At 40.6% G+C, this 20,368-nt stretch overlaps 2 protein-coding genes and 1 long non-coding RNA gene across 11 annotated transcripts in view; 2 read left to right on the top strand and 1 right to left on the bottom strand.

Annotated features, from left to right (window-relative positions):
* Window positions 1–1,052: 1,052 nt before the first annotated feature.
* Window positions 1,053–17,142, bottom strand: CRNKL1 (crooked neck pre-mRNA splicing factor 1). The gene is made up of 14 exons (XM_038571445.1): window positions 16,965–17,142; window positions 15,215–15,367; window positions 13,615–13,706; window positions 12,681–12,839; window positions 11,656–11,822; window positions 9,649–9,827; window positions 8,369–8,539; window positions 7,225–7,416; window positions 6,460–6,519; window positions 5,659–5,739; window positions 4,361–4,600; window positions 3,060–3,161; window positions 2,369–2,617; window positions 1,053–1,278 (listed from the first exon to the last, which is right to left on the bottom strand). Exons 1-14 carry the CDS (start codon window positions 17,136–17,138, stop codon window positions 1,111–1,113), a joined length of 2,187 nt encoding a protein of 728 aa, XP_038427373.1. The 5' UTR covers window positions 17,139–17,142; the 3' UTR covers window positions 1,053–1,110.
* LOC111092080 lies at window positions 7,769–11,846 on the top strand. The gene is made up of 3 exons (XR_005377494.1): window positions 7,769–7,805; window positions 8,081–8,602; window positions 11,559–11,846. It is a non-coding gene; the product is annotated as an uncharacterized LOC111092080 (long non-coding RNA).
* The window catches only part of CFAP61 (cilia and flagella associated protein 61), a 275,980-nt gene continuing 272,700 nt past the window's right edge, over window positions 17,089–20,368 (top strand). For 7 of the 9 annotated variants that reach the window (XM_038571436.1, XM_038571443.1, XM_038571440.1 and 4 more), the window contains exon 1: window positions 17,158–17,311. The gene's annotated coding sequence lies outside the window, so the exon portion shown is untranslated. Of the gene's footprint in view, window positions 17,312–20,368 lie in introns of all 9 variants that reach the window. The other 2 variants (XM_038571435.1, XM_038571437.1) reach the window with 2 other exon arrangements.

Raw genomic sequence — 20,368 nt, 5'->3', positions numbered from 1 at the left:
AGGGTAAGTTAAATGTGTCCTGTATACAGTAGCTACTACTTTCTGCTGTAGCACGCTAGGGGATGTCTATAGGTGTGCCAGGCAGCAGTGATTCTCTCGTCCAGTAAGGATGGGAAACACGCCAGCAGCACCACTGAGGGTTCATAATGCACAGCAGCATACCCAAGGTTCTGAGAAGCTGAACTGTAAAGAGATTTGATTAACAAAGCTCAACCCTTAATCTAGGGTTTCCCAAACTTCCTAGAGTAAGTGACACTCTTTTTCACAGCACATGTTTTACTATTCCTTAAGCCATTATGGGGCTCAGCCAGTCGGGGAACCTGATTAAGCCATAACTGAAATTTGACTAAACCTTTTGGTAACAAAAAGATCTTGTCAGAAACACAGTAACTATAAATTATTTCCCAACTAGCGTTTTCAGAAGCACATAGTACCAATGGCCACTGTTAAGAAGGTACAGATATTTAGAAATTAAGCACATTTCAATTCTACAAGGATGAACATGTTTAGGAAAGTGGCTGGAAATGAACATTTTATTGAGCCCTCACAATGTGCCAGGTCTATTCCATTTCTAATGTAATCTTCAAACTGACAGAAGGCCATTTTGTAAGTGAAGAAACTAAAAGGTTAAGTTATAGATCACTAAATGGCAGAGCTGGGAATGAAACTCAAGTCTGTGTGACTGAAGATTCAGAAAAGTTGGAGGTCTCAGGTGAGTGTGCTCTATATATCATTATGAAGAAAAGCATGATAAAACCACCTTAAAAGTTACTGTAGAATGTAACTTGAACATCGCTAGAAAACCACTTTCAAAAGTCTGTAGGTCCATCTAAAATAGCTGAAAGCATTACCTCAATTAGATTTCCTAATGTGTGATGTGGACCAAGAAAAATGTTTAGACTCAGATAAATCCAGCAGTTAGAAAAATTTACTTGCAATCCCCCAACCCCTCACTTACCCCAAGAGCATTTTAAAAATAATTCAAAAAGTAGCTATCAAAGACTCCAATCAATTCGTTACTGGTGAGGTGTAAAAAAACTTAGAGTCACAAGAGTTCCAAATGATTAATTTATAAAAATAATAAAACATTTATCAATATGAACAAGAAAATCAGGATTCAGTCTCATCAATGTCCTTATCTGGGTCTTGCTCGGCAGCCTCCTTTTCCTGTTGTTGTTTCTTCCAAAGTTTGGCCATGGCCAGGAGCTTGAGGTTGGGCTGGTTGGCAGCATCTTCTGGAAAGATGTAATCATAGTACTCTTCCCAGCCTGCATCAGACTATGGGAAAAAAAAAAAACAATGAAAAGATAAGCTAACACGTGACTGAAATACACTGCAGTTAAAGTGCAGAATTTTCACCGCGAAACCCACAGAGTTCTTCAAATTTAACTTACTTTCATTTTACGAAACCACACCAAAGCCCATCTCAGAAGAACCAGGGCTGGCTTGCAAGATTGGGCTAAACAAGTAGCTGTTGGGTGATGGACATTAAGGAGGGCAGGGGATGTGATGAGCACTCGGTATTACAGAAGACTGATGAAACACTAAATTCTACCTCTGAAACTAATTATATACTAGATGTTAATTGAATTAAAACCCAAACAGTAGCTGTTGGGGTTGGGGTTGCTACAAGTGGAGCTCACTGAGAGCTAAAAACCAGTGGAAAAAGATCCTAAAACACAAAGCACAGCTCCTCCTCTTTCATCAACCAAGATATCCCATGTTCCATGTCCACCTTCATCTAGTTTTCTAAGATTTTAAGTTTTTAAAGACTTATTTAATACTCAGTAACCAAAGTCATAAATCTGTGCACTATTATTCTGACTCCTTGCCCTTACAGCCCCACCTCCAATTGGTCACTTATTTGGCTTTCTAAAGACTACCCTAGCTCCAGCTTCCACCATCACTTGCTTTGCTTACAATAGCCTCCCCGATAGGTCCTCCTCAACTCTGAGCCCCTTGGGTATGCTTGCAGGAGATGCCAACCACTGGGTCATGTTATTTTGTGCATAAGGGCCTTCCTATAGCTTACAAAGTCTGTGGCTTGGATCCTACCTAAAAGCTAAGTTTCATTTCCCTTCACTCTGACCTCCTGTTTAATGCTCCAGAAACATCATGCTTCATATAGCTCCCAGAATCAACCATCTCCCAGAAACCTTTGCCACCTGTCTCCCATTCTCCACCCCTGGGTGATCTATATACTCTGCTCTGTGTTTCCACGGTAGACAGACTGCAACCATCTCCTACTCCAGGCTATCTGCTCCCATGTTCAGATTCATATATGACACTTAAAAGTACAAATTTCAAAGTCAGATGCATTTCTGCTCATCTGACATGAGATGACCAGCACCAGAGGCTCAGTTCTTACCCCATCATCAGCCTGGACCTTTCTTCTCTTTTTGACTTTCTCTGGCATGAGTTTGTCTACTCTTTCTTTATCTGATACTGTTCCAAATTCATCTTCAAAGCTTCGCCATGATTCCAGCAACATAAGTCTCTCTTCCTTTTCTTCACAGTTCCTCATGGTTTTGTTAGCCTCTTCATAAATCTGTCTGCATTTAGCCAAACTTCCTTCTTTCCTTGATGATAGCTCAAACTGTGCAAAGCTGATCCATACCTTTAGAAAAATTATTACAGAAGCAAATTAACATGTCACCCAGAAAATGGTCATGTAGTAATGCTAATTCTAGTTAATGACATCTGAACATACTAACATGTTTATCTATAGTATTCCAAAGAACATATTGATTATATGCTTCAATAATGTTGAAATCAGTCTGCTTCTCTAACCAATTAGGTGTTTGAAATAGTCGTAAAATCCTGAAAAGAGTTTAGCTTTTTACTCAATCCTATGATATTCAAGTTATTCCCATGCAGTATAAATACTGACCTGCTATAAGCTTTATATCACAAAGTCCTCTGAGACTCAGAGGCTCTTTCTAAATGCAAGAAAATCATTACAAACCAAACTTGAAACACTTAAAATACAAAAATATGTTATTTCCTTCAGGACTGCTGATTCAACCAAAATCAGAGATAATCTACAGAGTGCAGGGTACCTTGACATGCTGTGTCCGCTGAAGCAATCTTCGGTAAAGATTTCGTGTTCTCTCCGTTTCTTCCTGCTCAATTTCAAAATCAATGTATGATTTCCAAAGCACCTACAAAAGAAAACTTAATAAATCAGCCTTGACATTTAAAGAGCAACACGTCCCTATCCAAAGCTGAGCTTAACTACCATTCCAACCTAGAACACCTAGAACCTAGGAACTTCTATGAACAGTTAAGGAACAGGCAGCATCTGGACACAATAAAACCAGTGGTGTTTACAAGCTGGCCAAAATGTGGTTACCATTCTACATTATGAGATAAAAGGCTTTGGATTCAGGATTCATTTTTGGATTTTCTTTCAGAGTTTTTCAAATGCTAGACTTCCCAAGAAAAGCTCAGAGACTGCCAAGTCTCCTAGACACTGCCATGATCCTATCACATACAACTTGACATTGCCAGAAGACATGCCTAGATTAGCCAGGATATATTCTTCTTACCTCCACTGTAAATTCCTTCATGTCTGAGTACCCAGCCTACTTGCTGGGTACTGCTTGTCAGAGAAAAAGGATGAAGTAAAACATGGCCTGGACGCCTAGCAGTGGAGGCCAGCCGACGGAACCAATAATACACAAAGCCCTGGCCTATGCAGCCCAAGCCACAAAATGAACTCACACTGGGGCAGGACTAACAAAAAAGGCTGGGTGAGTTCAGTGGCTCTCAAATCCAGCCTCTCCGTGGTTTGGCGCCACCTTGTGGCTCAAGTTTAAATAGGGAAGGGATGATTTTAGCTCCTAGGATAGGTCAGGACCTCGGCAATTTAATTTCAGCAATATGGTGGTTTAGACAGAGCTTCTTTTGCTGGCCCGATCTGGGAAAAACTGTGCCAGGACAATCTGGAGATGTGCAGTCTCAACCTTCATCTGCCCTATTCTCCAGTCAGAGCCGTCTGCTGCCTATTTCCTTGCCTGGCCATCCCTGCCCCATCTCCTTTAGTTAGCTTTCTGTTTGTTTTTGTTTTAGCCTTCTATTTGAAGAAGGGAGGAAGAGAGCCAGTCACCAGCCCTGTTATACCCCAACTCATCCTGGTGTCATCCTGGGGCTTTGCTGGGCTCTGGTATCTTCCTAGAGGGCTGCTTCTTCCACCCCCATCCTTCTTCTATTGCCTCCAACAGTTAAGCACTATCTGAGTTGACAAGACTACAGGTGAGTTTATCTTTATACTCTAAAATACACACACATCTAGGTGGTCATCTAAAGCAATACTGGGGAAATATCTAAAACTAAATCATATTCATCTTGAGATCCTCACCTCCGGCATGTCTAAGCGTGGCTGACTGATGGCTAACTCGTAGATTGCCCGGGCTCTCTCAATATCACCAAGGATCGTTTCTAATTCTGCAAATTTAATCCAAGAGGTACAGTTCTCAGGTCCAAATTCCAAGAACTTTTCATAAAGCTTCCGGCATCTGTCAAATTCTCGAAGCTGCAGCTCCAGTTCTATGTAACCTTTAAATAACTTGTTCTTTGGACATTTGCCTATGGAAGTTCCCTGGAAAATAAAACGGCCAAAACACTATGATATGTGGGTTCAACCGGTGTACAGACATCACCAAACTATTCCAACAGCTGTTCTCTGCTGGGAAAAAACATGGCAAGCTATTCTTTCCCTCTGTGGTATCACACTGCCCATGCTGCTTCTTAACAAAAGGCTGACGGAAACCCTGCACTTCACCCAGCTATCAGGAGGGCTGATGCCCGCTGGTGCCTGTTCAGCAAGACAGGGGTTGCAGAACTGTCTCACAAGTACTTTGGATTTTACTTAGTTTCTCAGGGGCACCTAAGAAAATACAGATGTCAGATGGATAAAACGTCCTGTAAGTAAAGTAGTGATCACATAATGAAACCTGCTGTGCTGCCCACAGCCAGGGCAAGAGTGGCCTACAAAAGGACAACTGCATTTGAAGAGTATTTGATCTTATTAAGAGACTTCAGGATAGTTGTTAAGAGGATGGCACAGGTAATACTCCCAGGTTTTGCACAAGATCAGTCTACTAAAGATCTGATTTAAGATCTAATGTGACGTAACATCAGATCTTCCAGTCTGAGAAGAGATCTGGTAACTGGCAACTACAGATAAAGCTGCCAATGTTAAAACAGAGTAATTTAAACATTATCACCCAAACTTCAAAGGCCATGCATTTTCTGACACACCTCAGGTTATAAAGGCAGAACACTTCTGTAGCATTCTTAGTAGGAACTGTCCAACTTATAAGCACTAAGATTTAATTTCCTTCTCAAAGAAGTCAGGAATGCATTTTGATCCTTCTTCTTCTTCTTTTTTTTTTTTTTTTTTAAAGAATTTATTTATTTACTGGGGGGGGGTGAGAGAGAGAGAAAGAGAGAATGAGAGAGAGAGAGAGAGAGAGAGAGAACACATGCAGGGAGAGAGGCAGAAAGAGAGAATCCCAAGCAGATTCCATGCTGAGCATAGACCCCAATGTGGGGCTGGATCTCACAATCCTGAGATCGTGCCCTGAGCCAAAATCAAGAGTTAGATGTTCAACTGACTGGATCACGCAGGAGCCCCCTGAACCTTCCTTTACTTACCAAAGCTCTTCTGGCAAACGGTAAATTTTTCTGTCTTATTTCAAATTGTGCGTACAGTAACCACATCTTGGCAAACGTGAACTAGAAAACAAAAGCACACAAAAACATCTAAAAGCGTTGTTTCAATTACACTGAAGTTAGAAATTTAATAAAAGGCCACATGTAATTAGATTTTCCTAAATATTCAGAGCCAAGACAGATGCATTTTCTTGTTTTTAAGTGAATATGATGATGTTTATTTCACAAAAGTTAGAAAGAGTAATCCAAAGACTTCACTGTACTGCATGGCCCTGCAGCCCCTACTGAGAACTGGCTTTGTTTTGTGGGTATGCTTGTGAGTGGGAGGAACAAGCCACCTCTAGTCTAGACAGTAACTTGGTCAAGTCTCTGCTGGCTTCTCATGCTGGGAAACAGGACAGAGAGAATGTCCCAACTATTTCCAGAACTCGTGCACCCAGTGCTCCCTCACGCACACATGTCCCATTGGATGGCAACAGACACCTGTTTGTTGTCTCCTGCACCTGCTGCATGCTCTCCAGATGTGCATCTTCCGCCTTCCACCCAGCCTGTTCCAATGACCCATCCTCCTCTGAAATTCTACCTTATTCTCTGTATTATTCATTGGTTATTTAACACAGGCTGCCCTCTCAACTAGACTGTGAGGTGTTTTCAGAGGCGAAAGGCATACTTTGTTCTGACAGGTTTTTGCTTGGCAAACTATTCAAACAGTTAAGTATTATTTCACAAGTAATGGAAGCAGGATTTTGACAGTTTGGAACACACCACTTACAGCAAACATACCTTTTTATGAGGAATTAATTCCAAAGAAGCTTGATACACCTGTCTTGTCCTCTCGGGATCCTGTATTAGGAACGAAATTTTCACCACATATTGAAGTCTGTTACTGATGCTGGTTTTGCTAGTACTAGTAAAAATGTACACCCCCACACGGAGTGTTTTCACAGCATGCTATTCTCAAACCCTGATTTCATCATTTATGATCAAGTGTGAACCACCAGGGGCCATCAAACTTTAGTTAAAGAATCACCAATGAGATAGCCATCAAACCCTGAGAGCTTCGCTGTAGAGAAGCTTTTCGCCTGAGAGCAGAAAGAAACAAAGATGAGTTATAGCCTCAGATCAGTAGCAGAAAGCTTATCTTTCCCAATTAATTTAAACACAGCCGATTTCTGAAAACCCCCCTTGATCTTTACTAAAAGCAAAGATGTGTGATCTAGCTGTGATCCCTACTGAGGAGGAAACCCAGGAAACGACACAAAATAAGCTAAAGGCTGCTTTACTGTTCCCTTCCGAAGTTCTAAGTGATAATCCTGTGCCTCAGGTCTGAAACACAAAATACAACAAAATACCTCACCTGGACCAATGACAGGTTTAAGAGTTTGCAAGGCTGCAGAGAGAGTATGTAACTGTATGGCCGAGAATCTAAAGCTAGATTCCTGTTTCAGGGATCGCACATGTCCATACCCACCGCTACCCAAAACAGCAGACTTATACCCGCAGAGGTGACGCAGCCATCAATAGCTGATGCGGAAGTCCACTTTTTACCTTGGCCTCCAATTCTTCATAGAGTGCATAGTTGACCCACAGATAGATGTAACGCTTCCAGTGCCGCTTCTCTTGAATGGGTGGCACATTGGCGATGGCTCTTTCATAGACTTCTCGAACGGTTTCTGCTTCTGCATCACTTTCCACCAAGCGCAAGTAATCAAACCATGCATCATAATTGTGTGGATTAGCCTAAAAGACCGTTTAAGTTTAATGAATAAAAATCAAACCAAGAGCTACACTCACTGGATTCTGTGAGGAAAAAGAACACCCTTGATTGACTGTATGTTAGCAACTGTTTTTCTAGATTTCACATACTAGCTCATTTAAAAATACTGTTCCTGAGATCCTATAAATAGAAAAGAAAAAGGAACATAGAGGACAGATTATTTGCCAGGTGTCCCACGGCAAGGCCGCTTTCATATACAACCACCACCCTCAAGATAGTTACTCAATAATCAGATGCCTAGTTTTATGAATGTATTTGTTTATATATGTGACTGCTTATCATTATGATGTCTAGATTTAAAATTACAGTGCAATCAGAACCATGGCCACAAATGTGAAATCTGCCTTCTCCAGTAAGTCATTTATCTTGAATATATCTTACTGACCTCATTTAACACAGGACCCAGTCCTTTGTTTGGCAATATCCTAATTAATTTGACTTAGCAAAAGCTTTAAGATACACAGCAGATTAGTGAAACACTATTGCCTTTGAATCTGAAACAAAATAGTACATCACAGATAGAGAAGAGAACCATATCTACAGTACATCTTTTGTTCAAGCAGTTAAGCTAAAAGGTAGTGCACAAAGGCTATTTGGCTCAATCTCTGACTCGTCCATCTTTTTCAGAAATGAGTTCAAATGGATTCCCAGTATTTGCTCAAGTTCTACGGTACACAATCAGCAAGCAGCAAAGTGACTTTCAACATGTTGGTGGCAGAGCAAACCCAAGCGCTGCTTGCTGGCCTTTTCTATGAGCCCTGCTGATTCCTGTTGCAGTGGCTGCCAATTACTGCAGACGTATCAGCAAGAGCATGATCCCTGGGAGTCCTTGCTTGCTATTCTTCCCTTCACTGTAGCTGCTATTGGTCAGCATGTTTGTTACCTACAGGGGTCAGCGTCCGCATCAGCACTCACCTTCACTTCTTCCTCATACTGGAATCTTCGTTTGCTCACAATGATGTCTTCAATACCCCGCCTATCACCGAACTTCTTCTCAAAGATGGTATAGTTTTTAAAGAGTTCTTGGGCCTCCTGCTTTGAAATTCTATCCAGGGCATACTTGTAGATCACTCGTACCCTTTCAAACTAAAAGCAGATAGGAGGATTACTTCTCAACACAATATTCTCACCCTAGCAACAACTTGGAAGGTAATTATGACATAATATATTACCTGTAAGATTGTGTGGTTTCAAAATGTCCTAAAAAAGACTTTTTTCTCCCTCCTGTTGAGGTATTTGTTGGGGCACACCAATATTCTTCTTTGAGCTCCACGCCTAATACTGTCTACCTAACACTGCCAGTTGGGTATCGTCTGTGCATCTAGGACTAAAAAGGTCCCAAACTGACCTCCTTTTTCTCACCATCAAACCTGGGTCTCTCTGTCTTCCCAGTCTTTGTAAGCAATACCTACAGTCATGCACTTGCTCGAGCCCCAAACCCCAAGAGTCCTCCTTGACTCTTTTCCTGTCCTCATTCCCCACATGCACTACCTCAAAGAGCCCTGCCACCTCTACCTTTTCAACATGGCTCTTTGTACCCCCCCCACCCCCAAACCATCTCCATTTCTTCCGCAACCACTTCAAAAGTCCCTTTACTTCCATTTTCACCATCGTTTTCCCCAATACAGTCTACATGGATTAGCTAGAGGCCTTCCTTAGAATATAAATCACATCCTACCACTCTTATGCTTCAAACCCTTCATAATTCCCACTGGCCTGACCCTGTATTTGGACCTTAGCCCATCTCTCTCGATCCTGTAGTATCTGAGTTACTTTAAGGGATTATTTCCATATATATTATGGAAGATCAGAACCGATTTATTTGTGGGGAAACCTCTGTTTTCATTCAAATTCTGTTCTCTGTTCTAAAGGTTTCTGTTCTCCAGGTTTATTACCTGTAAAGCCCTTTTATGAGGAGAGCAAATGATGAACTTTCAGTTTACATACAATATTCTCATCATAGATATGAAAGCTGAATTTTCAAAAAGGACAATACAATTAGGACACTTTAGTACAATGTGTAAATTGCTCAGTTTCCAATCTGCAGCTAAGCCACATGTGTGCTGTTCTCTGAGAGATTCTGGAAACATTTTTTCCAAGGATAAGTGAATAAGAAAATGGAATGAACTCCATGTGCACAAGTATTCTTTCCTAAACTGTTCTGCAATATAACTGAGCTCTTCAAGTGTACTTACTTCTTTCTGATTTTCTTCAAATTTGGCAAAGGCAACATAAAGGTGTTCATCCATATGTTCATCTCCAAAGAATTCAACAGCTCTCTCATACACTTTCCGTGCATGGGCAAAATAACCATGTTTTTCTTCAAAGCGAGCATACTTGATCCAGTTCTTAACATCAGGGTGCACGAGAACAAGTTCAGGGGAATTAAGGAAATACCATGTAAGACAACAAGGCTTTAAAAAAACAAAAAAACAAAAACAAACCCAAACCCAAACCCAAACCCCCAACAATACAAACTATAGGGTTTGATAAAACATTTGCAAAGGTGAAGAACCGGTAATCTGTAACCTCTGGCAGGGGGTTGTGTCTGGTTCATCTGTCTTCCTCCAGTGCTTATTCAGTATTTCTGTAGTGGGTACAAATGGGAGTTTTGAGAAATGAAAAAGCTGAGGTCTGTTATAAACCATGCCATCCTAGACAATTCATTTAACTTGCCTAAGACTCGGTTCTCTGTAAATAGAGAAAAATAATACTAACCCAACTCAGTGGTATTATTTATTTATTTTTAAAGATTTCTTATTTATTTATTCATGAGAGAAAGAGAGGGGGGGGGGGCAGAGACACAGGCAGAGGGAGAAGCAGGCTCCATGCAGGGAGCCCGACATGGGACTCGATCCTGGTTCTCCAGGATCACACCCTGGGCTGAAGGCAGCACTAAACCACTGAGCCACCCAGGATGCCCCAACTCAGTGGCTTTAAAGGAGGAAATGTGTGTAAAATCCCTTGCAGCTTGGGGCCAAAAGAATGTGTCCACTCAACAAATGGCACCTACTCTATTACATGCTCAATAACATTAATATTTCAATTAATGACTAAGAAAAAAATCTCACAAAAACAAAACTGCTAAGTATTGGCAAAGAGAAGAATTTTTTAGGTTTTTCTCTTTTCTTATTGAAATATGGTTGACATACAAAAGAAAGTTTTGAATTATTTTATATCTTAATAGATTAAATCGATTTTCATCTACTTCGCTTAAGGAAATCATTAATTCCATAGTAATACGTTCAAATATGGCAACGAAGTTAACAGCTGGGTTCAAAGCCCATTTCCATTACTACCTGAGAGACCCTGGCCATGCTGCTTATTGCGCTCGTGCCTGCATTTACCATCCTGCAGACTGGATTAGCTCCTGCACTGCAGGACTGCCTAGGGATTAAGTGATGGTATCTGTAAAGTGCTTACAACAATGCCTGGCACATTAGCAAGTACTATAGAAGCTTCTGTTAAATTAATCATATTAAAATGGGCAGAAGTAATGGAGACCTTAAAATTGCATAGTAAAGTTGATTGTTGTTTTTCCTGGTAGCTTTGTTCTATTAAGTCACTTAAATAGCAAATACCAAATCACTGTTTCTAAGGGCAATGTGTATACACACACAGACCCTTCATATAGATTTATAATCTTAAATCCTAAAAACACCTAATCTTGGTAGATTTGGTTTTATTTTATAAAGGCAAAATTGAGGTTCAGAAGTGTTAAGTGACTTGTCTGAGGCTGCTCCATTAACAGGTGCCAGAGAAAGGACTCACACCCATCCAAATGGCAAATGGCATTGCAGCTGGAATTTGCTACACTATGCTGCCCTCCTGTCTCTATCCTTTGAATGGACTCCAGTAGTGCTGCTAATGATCAACACCCTAGAAAAACCTAGAAATAAAGCCCTAGAAAAACAGGACTGGCTACAGCAGCCAAAACCTTGCTATGTCACTTTCCACAAGGAATGCCAAAATATAAACAAACCCAAAGTTTCACTGGAAAAAGCTCAATTACCTAGACCACAAACTTTTACTCTGACCACCCTATTCTCTAGAAAAAATATATATAGCTCATAAAGCAAATAAAACCTCTATCTTTGGCTTCTAGGCTTATGTTAATGACTGTCCGTATGTCCAGACTCTGACTATACCTCCATGGAAGCGGCAATAACCAGGACAATACTCCCAACGCATTCAAAGGATATATCGTTCATAAATGGTGCGGGCCCGATCCACCTCTTTGTATCGCAGCTCAAAGTTTATGTAGGAATGCCAGGCTTGCTCCTCAGGCTGCCATTCCATCCAGCGCTCAAACACCTGCCGGGCGCCAGCAATGTTTCCCAACATCTCCTCCATGTATGTGTACTTGTACCTTTAATAAAATCATCCCAAAATATCTGTCTTGGTCAAAATGACTTAGGGGAAAAAATGATCTTTTTATTTATTTATCATTTTTTAAATTTATTTATTCATGATAGACACAGAGAGAGAGAGAGAGGCAGAGACACAGGCAGAGGGAGAAGCAGGCTCCATGCAGGGAGCCCGACATGGGACTCGATCCCAGGTCTCCAGGATCAGGTCCTGGGCTGAAGGTGGTGCTAAACCACTGAGCCACTGGGGCTGCCCGGAAAAAATAATCTTTGACACTTTGTAAAATGTGAAGACTTAGGACTTTATCTTCCCCAAAGGTTAAAACGAACATGTTTCCTTATCAAATATAGACCTGGAAAGTGTGAACCACAGGGAATAAAGATACATTTTTCTTAAAAATCGCTTAGTCCAACAAAAGTTTCTTATGTACAAAAGATCACAACCCAAATTTTAGTTTTGATTATATAGCTATTACATGTTGTGATGACTTAATATACTATAGGACACTAAAAACTACTTATGGTATGTTTAATTTTTTTTTTAATTTTTATTTATTATTTATGATAGTCACACACAGAGAGAGAGAGAGAGGCAGAGACACAGGCAGAGGGAGAAGCAGGCTCCATGCATCGGGAGCCCGACATGGGATTTGATCCCAGGTCTCCAGGATCACGCCCTGGGCCAAAAGCAGGCGCCAAACCGCTGCGCCACCCAGGGATCCCTACTTATGGTATGTTTAAAGAAAAAGTAGAATGTCAATTAAATATATGTGATTACAATTATTAAAATAAAATAAATACACAAAAATGTAGAATTTTTCTGGCCTACAAAAAGCTGCTTTGGTAGTTCAAAAACTTACCAGAACTGGTTGACGCGAGGAAGAGTTGTTATGGCTCGGTCCCAGATATTTCGGGCATGGTTGACCTGGCGATTCTTCATTTCCATTTCTGCATATTTTAGCCAGAGTGTAATATTCCGGTAGTCTACATCTAAAGCACGTTCGTATATGGATCGAGCCCTTAAGAAGGCAGATTTGGAGAATATCAAAAGTAGTACATACAACACATGTGGCAACTATCTCAAACCATCTCCAGTGCCCTGCTATTTTACCAGGTATCCACCATGAGCGCATTCTGGGCATAAAAAAGTGAAAAGACATGCTTTCAGGCAGCTTACAAACTCTTAAAGAAAGGTAGACATGCACATAATTATACTGCAATATAGTCAATGATGTTTGGTGCAAATGGCTAAGTAGTAGGTAACTCCAGAATTAGTGAGTTGAGGAAAGCTCTAGAGGTCAACGTGTGTAGGGAGGAGTGCTCATTCCAGGCAGAGAGAACAGCTGAGTGTAGGGTAAGGAGACACGATGTGTCCGGGAGTGGCAAGTACATGGGCACAGCCGGGGCAGTCGGTATGCTGGGAGAATGTAGAAAGGCTGGGCAACAGGAAGGGCCAGGTTATGATTTTTATCTTGTTGGCCACTGGTTTCCAGTGAACAGTTTTTATTTTAAAAAAAAATTCAAGTACAAAGAAAGCAGATGAAACTGTGCTTCTCTGACTGTAGAGGGTGTGCTGGAGGTGAGACCCATTTTTAGCATCTCCTTCGCTGCTCCTCCCAGGACTCGCCTACCACAGTGCCTCTGAGGTTCCTCAAAGGAGTCCAAGGGTTCCATGGGACAACCTGGAAAATTACTAGCGGAGGCGTGCTCTTTCACTTGTGCTCTAACTTTTCCTACTTTTCTGTCTCTTAACTTATATCTTGACATAGGAAATTACACATTCAGCAATTTTACCTTTGAATCTCCTTTAGACTCTCTTCCCATTGTGCGTATTTTATCCAGTTACTAATCACAGTCCTGTTTTTTCTTATGTTATCTTCAAAAGTCTGGAGGAAGGGGAAAAGGGTCAAACTGAAGGGAAAAATAAATAAAAATGACATCATCCTTTGTCTATTAATCCTGTTCTAAAAGGTTTATTCATTTTGTTGTTATTTAGGAGAGATTACATCCTGGAACCCTTGAGAAATAAGAAACTCGTGAATGAAGGTTACAATCTCAGGTGTTTCTTTTCTTTTGTTTTAAAAGATTTTTATTTATTTATTCATGAAAGACAGACAGAGAGAGAGGCAGAGACACAGGCAGACGGAGAAGCAGGCTCCGTGCAGGGAGCCCGATGTGGGACTTGATCCCAGGTCTCCAGGCTCACGCCCTGGGCCAAAGGTGGTGCTAAACTGCTGAGCCACCCGGGCTGCCCCTCAGGTGTTTCTTTAAAGTCTTACACATGAAGAGAAAAATTTTAGATATAAAGAATTATTAGCAGAATTGTTGGTATTTTCTCTTCTTGCTAATAGCTAACTGACACTTTAATATACTTTATACCTTTTTAAATAAAAACCTGAAAAAAAAATATATACTTTATACTTTTTCCTAGCATGGAAATGTTCTTGACTATTTCTACTAGTCCTCTCAGTAATGTCTCAGAATTTCATACATCACTCTTTGAACATCACTAATAAGTAGATAAAACAGGCTTAGTGGTTTAAAATTATCCTACAGGTGCCTGAGCGGCTCAGGTGGTTAAGCAGCAGACTCTTGAATTTGGCTCAGGTCATGACTTCAGGGTCATAAATACAAGCCCTGTGTGGGTTTCCACACTGAGCCTAGAGCCTGCTTAAGATTCTCTCTCTCCCTCTGCCCCTCCCCCTGCTTACACGCTCTTTGTCTCTTGAAACAAACAAATAAATAAAATCTTTTTTTTTAAAGATTTTATTTATTTATTCATGAGAGAGAGAGAGAGAGAGGGAGAGACAGAGAGGGAGGCAGAGGCACAGACAGAGGGAGAAGGAGGCTCCATGCAGGGAGCCCAATGCGGGACTCAATCCTGGGTCTCCAGGATCATGCCCTGGGCTGAAGGCAGTGCTAAACTGCTGAGCCACCCAGGCTGCCCAATAAAATCTTTAAAGAAAAAAAAAAAAAAAAAATTACCCTAGAGTGAGGATTCTAGGGTGAAGAATCCAAGTCCTCTCTCAGCTCTTTTCCAGGTCTCAATTCTTACCATAAAATGTACAGAGAGAGTACATAATGTGACCTTGGTTAAGACCAGCCCCTTCCAACTGTCAGATGTTCCACTTGTTAAACTTCCATCTTTGATTCTGCACCAAAAATTATGTCTCTGGTGGACTGAATCTCTTTATACTTTAAAAGACAATTCATGGCATATTTTGTAAAGTTCAGCAAAATGCAATTATTTGGTAACCAGGAGTTACATTACTCATGTGGCTAGAAACACTAACCTATTCTTATAGCCTCTCTAACCAATGAGGAATTCTGCAAACTTTGACCTATAAAGTAATAACAATGTTATTAATAGACTGAAAATATCACCCTGACTGACCTTCCTTTTTCTTAGTTTGTAATCATTTAATTCTTCTTCATCTGTGATCTTCTGTTGAGGTGGAGGAGGAAGAAGCTCAAGTTCTCTTTCTTTAGCTTCTCTTAAGAGTTGCTCAGCAGTTATCTGTACCTCAGCTGGGGCTTTGTTTTTCACCTTTTAAGATAGAAGATATTCTCATTTTTAGTAGATGCTCATCACACAAAGTTTAGGAAGCAAAAAGACATTTTTTTAGGATGGGAACTTTGTATTATTACAAGATGCCCTCTTCATATGACAGGTTTTCATTTCTCTATGAAATTAAACAGAAAACAAAGTTTTCTTTCTTATGCATGGTATTTATTACAAAGCCATAGGTAAGTCTTCAGAGAAAAGGTAGCAAAAATAGCAAGTGTTCTCTTTTAGATTAGAATAATAATAAACCTTGAGGCTGCTCAGGTAAATTCTCACTAGAGGTGTTTTATGAAGATGTGTGCTGTATCTTTCCTAGTGTTACACTCTCTATTTACAGAACTTTTCAATTATGCCCCATGTGGATGATAATGCCTCAAACTGTGTTTGGTTGTTTTCATGGCATTTCAAATCAAAGACAGTTCAATAAATTCCCATAATTAGACAGACCATAAGTTTCTTGAAGTCTTAGAGCTGTGCTGTCCAACATAGTAGTCATGAGCTAATGCAGTGAGCCCAAATAGAGATGGACTGTAAGGGTAAAATATACACTAGATTTTGAAGACATAGTGTGAAATAAGCCAGTAAACTGCCTGATTAGATTTCCTATGTTGATTACATGTTCAATTAGCAATATATTGGATACAATGGATTAAAGAAAATATACAGTTAAAATTAATGTCACCTGTTTTGACTATTTAATGTAGCTACAGGAAAACTTAAAATTACATAATGTGGCTCACACTGTATATCTGTTGGACCACTGGTGCCCTGTAACATTTTATGGAATTGGATTATAAGAAATATTGTTTAATGCCATGTGTGGAATGACTTTGATAATAATGACTACAGCTCATATGCAGTCACAGATGCTGTGCTATGTGACTTAAACGGATATGTAAAGGACAAGCTCAAGAGAGCCACCTGGGCTGGAGAGACAGACTGGAGTGAGGGCGTCCGTAAAGGTTCAGGGTAAAGCCCGTCACACATTAAGCACTCAGTGAGTATCAGTCACCGATGGAACTATCATATAATACCAAACTTACTGTTTAATTAAATTAATGCCACTACACAACCCATGCCCTCTCATTCTTTCCAGGCTCAGGGGGCCTAACTCCTAGTCAGCCACCAGGTGTCGGCTTAAACATCACTTCCTCAGGAAAGCGGACTCGGCATACCCCTCATACAAACCCCATCACTCCGCGGCATATCCTACGCCGCCTCACTCGTATTCGGCAAGGTGGCAATTTCACATTGGCTCGTGTCATTTGTGAAAACGGCACATTGCCCGCGTTAGGTCGTAGTTCCTTCCCCAGCGCCTAGCGCGCTGCCTAAATCCTGCCGAATGACCCCACTCCTCCCTCCGCAAAAACACGCCCTAGAAAGAAGGCCGCGCCAACGCGGCGTGGGAAGGGAGCGTCTCCGGGGCGACAAAAGCCTGCGCCCCACCGCCTGCCAACCCTTCCACTCGATCCACACGGGGTAGGATGGCTCTAGGCAGTCTTCCGCCGCGGGCCCCGAGGAGGCTGGGGCAAGCCCCTCTCCGGGGCCTCCTCCCACAAAGCCCTTCGCGGTCTCCTACCTTCGCCACTTTGGGAATCCTCTGCTTCCCGGCAGCGGTGGAGGCCGCCATGGCTGCAGCACAAGACCGCGACTCAACCTGGACCCCAGAAATAGACCCCGAGGGCTGGACAGAATCCCAGGGATTTCCGACAACAAGCGAGATCCCAAAACAGGAAGCGGAAGTTGCTGGCATGACCTTTGACTTCACGCACGCGCCGTGACGCCGGCAACTTCGTTTCTGTGGTAACCGGGCTGAGCGTCCTCCTCGGAGAGCAGTGTCTCGGAGTTGCGGGAGAGGTGGGTAGTGCTGGCTCGCCCGACAGGGGCGCGGGGACGGAGTCCGGGGCGCCAGGGGCGCATCCCCAGGTCAGTCTCCGGAACTGGGAGGACTTGCGAGGATGGGTGGGTCGGTCGAACCGTGGCTCCGGGGAAGGGCAAAAGGAACAAAGCTCCGATCCGGAGGCTTGGGGTCGGGGCAGAGAGGTAGGCCAGAAAACTTCCTTTCCCAGCATGCCAAGGGGCGAGCTGCTGCGTTCCTAGGTGGCCTGGCGCCGCGTTGCGTTCTAGGTTTTGTAGTCTTGGAGGTCTCTTTTTTTTTTTTTTTTTTTTCTGGACAGTTGTGCACAAGTGAAGTAACTGAAGGCATCTTAAAGCCAAATAATAGAAAAAAATGAAAATAAATCATCAAAGTACTAGCAAATAAACCATCCTTGTGGTCAGATAAACAGATGCTTAATTTTTTGTAAATGTGCCTTAATTACATCAATTCTCTTAGCCCCATGGTGCTTAGCTGTGAGACAAAAAGAATAGTATCTATTTTATCATCATTAAGGAGAAAATCTATGTAAAGTGCTCCGTAAATGTTAGCTGGTGTAATTCTTGACCTATCTTCAAAAGAAAAAGCTAATTTTATGCAAGCAAATAGTGAAGAGAATTTTTTTTAAAAAGACTTTTTAAAATAGCAGTTTTAAGTTCACAGAAAAGTTGAATGAAGGTACAGAGAATTTCTGTTTCTCACACCTGCCGTCCCGTTTGCCCCCACAATCGATATTCCCCGTGAGAGTGGTACATTTTTGTAATTGATGAACCTACACTGACAGCTCATTATTCACAAGTTAACATTAGGGTTCACATTCTATGGAATTTAGTGACCTGTATCTACCATCATAGAATGGTAAAGAATAGTTTTTCCATCCTAAAAATCCTTTGTGCTCCATCTATTTATTCCTCCTTCTCCTTTTGCCTCCTATAACCACTGATTTTAAAAAATTTTTAGGGCTGCTTTTTTTCAGAATGTTGTGTCATTTGCATCGGTATGTAGCTTTTTTAGAGTGGTTTCTTTCACTTGTTATATGCATTTGGGCTTCCTCCCTGTCTTCGTGGTGTGATAGCTCACTGGTTAAGAAATTTTTACAATTGCAAGGCTCTTTTGGTATTCAGAAAAAATATTCATAAGTATAAATATATGTGTGTATTTTATGTATTTAAATCTATCTCCGTAAATAGTGCTATTGAGAAAACGTTAACTGAAGTCATTTGTAACCAGTATAAAAATATTTGCCATAGCTCTGTTCTACCTATGTACTTATTTAAATATTTGTAAGTTATCTCACTTTTCAAATTTTAAATAAGTTGAATGAGATTTTATATGACTGAAATAAAGTCGCCTAACAAAATAAACCAATAACTATTAAAATAAAAAAAAAATGTTTCCCTTTTGTGATGTCCCTTAAACTTGTAACTATACTTAACTGATTTAAGTTTAATCTAGCCTCCTTTCAGAAACACACTTAGAATGTTTTATTGCTGATTGTCTCCTTCTATCTCACAAGTTTTTATTGTTTGGTAATTCGATCCAGTTTTTTGTTTTTTAAACAAAATTTATAATCATTATTACTCTTTTTTGTGTGTGCTTTTTTAGATAAACCTGCTTGTTTGCTTTTCTCTCCCTAGCATTTTATCTTATATTTCACTCCCTTCTGATTTTAATTTTATTCACATCTTTTACGGGTTCTTTCAGCCAGGTTCTTGGAGTTATATTTTCTTTCTATCTTTGTTGTAGGTTGTCTTTTTTTTTTTCTTTTTTACTTTCATCTCTTAGTGATTGTTTAGCTAGGTAAGAATTCTAAGTTAAAGACTGTTTTTATCTTTACTTTCTTAAAGATCCTATTCTGGTGATTGGGAAACTGTAGCCCATAGGTCAAATTCAGCCTGTTTACTATTTTTGTAGGGCCCATGAGCTAAGAATTTCTCTTAAGATATTTTTAAGCAACTGAAAACATCAAAAGAGTATTTCAGGACACACTAAATTATATAAAAGTCAAATTTCAGTGTCCATGAGTAGAATATTTTTAAAAGATTTTATCTGAGAGAGAGCTGGGGGAGGAGCAGAGGAAAAAGCAGACTCCACACTGTCTGGAGCCCAATTTGGGGCTCGACCCCAGGAGCCTTGAGATCATGGGCCTGTACTGAAGTCAGATGCTAAACCAATGGAGTCACCTAGGCAATCCTAGAATTTTACTGGAATATAGTCATGCTCATTTGTATTCATATTGTTTCTGGTTATGATGCTATAATAGCAGAGCTGAGTAGTTGCACAAAGAACATATGGCTCATGAAGCTAAAAGATTTCTCATGTGGCCTTTTACAGAGGAAGTTTGCCAGCCCCGGTGCCACTGGCTCTTACTGTTGCTGATGAGAAATACACTCTTAGTCTAATTTTTATTCTCTCATAGGCAGTTTATCTTTTACCTGGTTGCTTTCAGGTTTTCTGTTTTTAGTGTTTTGTAATTTCATTGCTAAATATTTAGGGTTTATTTTTATTTATTTTTATTTTTCTGCCCCTGAGGATTGAGGTCTTTCCTCAGTTCCAAAAAATCATTAGCCATTATTATCAAACAACATTTTATTTACTTATTTTTGGAATTCCTATAAGTTGTAGATGGAATTCCTATACCCATAGATGTTCTTTTTATTCTGTCTTACCTGTGTCTTCATTGCTTTCTATATTTTCTTTCTGTGATTTCGATATATTTCTGTGATTCTATCTAGAAAATTTCTTCATATCCGCCTTCTAGTTTATTCTCTTCAATCTTGACTAATGTTTTTAACCCATCCAGTTAAAGTTTAATAACCATATTTTCCATTTTAAAGTTTTTGTTCTTTTTCATAATTATTTCTCACGACTTTTCTCTTTCTACATTTCTAATAATTGTAAACATAGTTATGTCATCATCTCTTTCACAGATTATTATCTGAAGTTCCTGGGGACTTCCACACTACACAAGTAGCATGGGTTGGGATACACGCTACTTTGGCTTAGGATTTGGACTCCTCACAAGTGGTTTTGTTTTCTTTTGTTTTCTACCCAGAGCTATCGGTGGAGAAAGCTGCTTAACCACTTCCATGGGCTAGTGGGTTCAG

Source organism: Canis lupus, chromosome 24, assembly GCF_011100685.1.
Source record: "Canis lupus familiaris isolate Mischka breed German Shepherd chromosome 24, alternate assembly UU_Cfam_GSD_1.0, whole genome shotgun sequence".
In the NCBI taxonomy this organism is placed as follows: domain Eukaryota; kingdom Metazoa; phylum Chordata; class Mammalia; order Carnivora; family Canidae; genus Canis; species Canis lupus.
The sequence above is the reverse complement of the archived record's forward strand: the minus strand, read 5'-3'. Positions and strand labels throughout refer to the sequence as shown.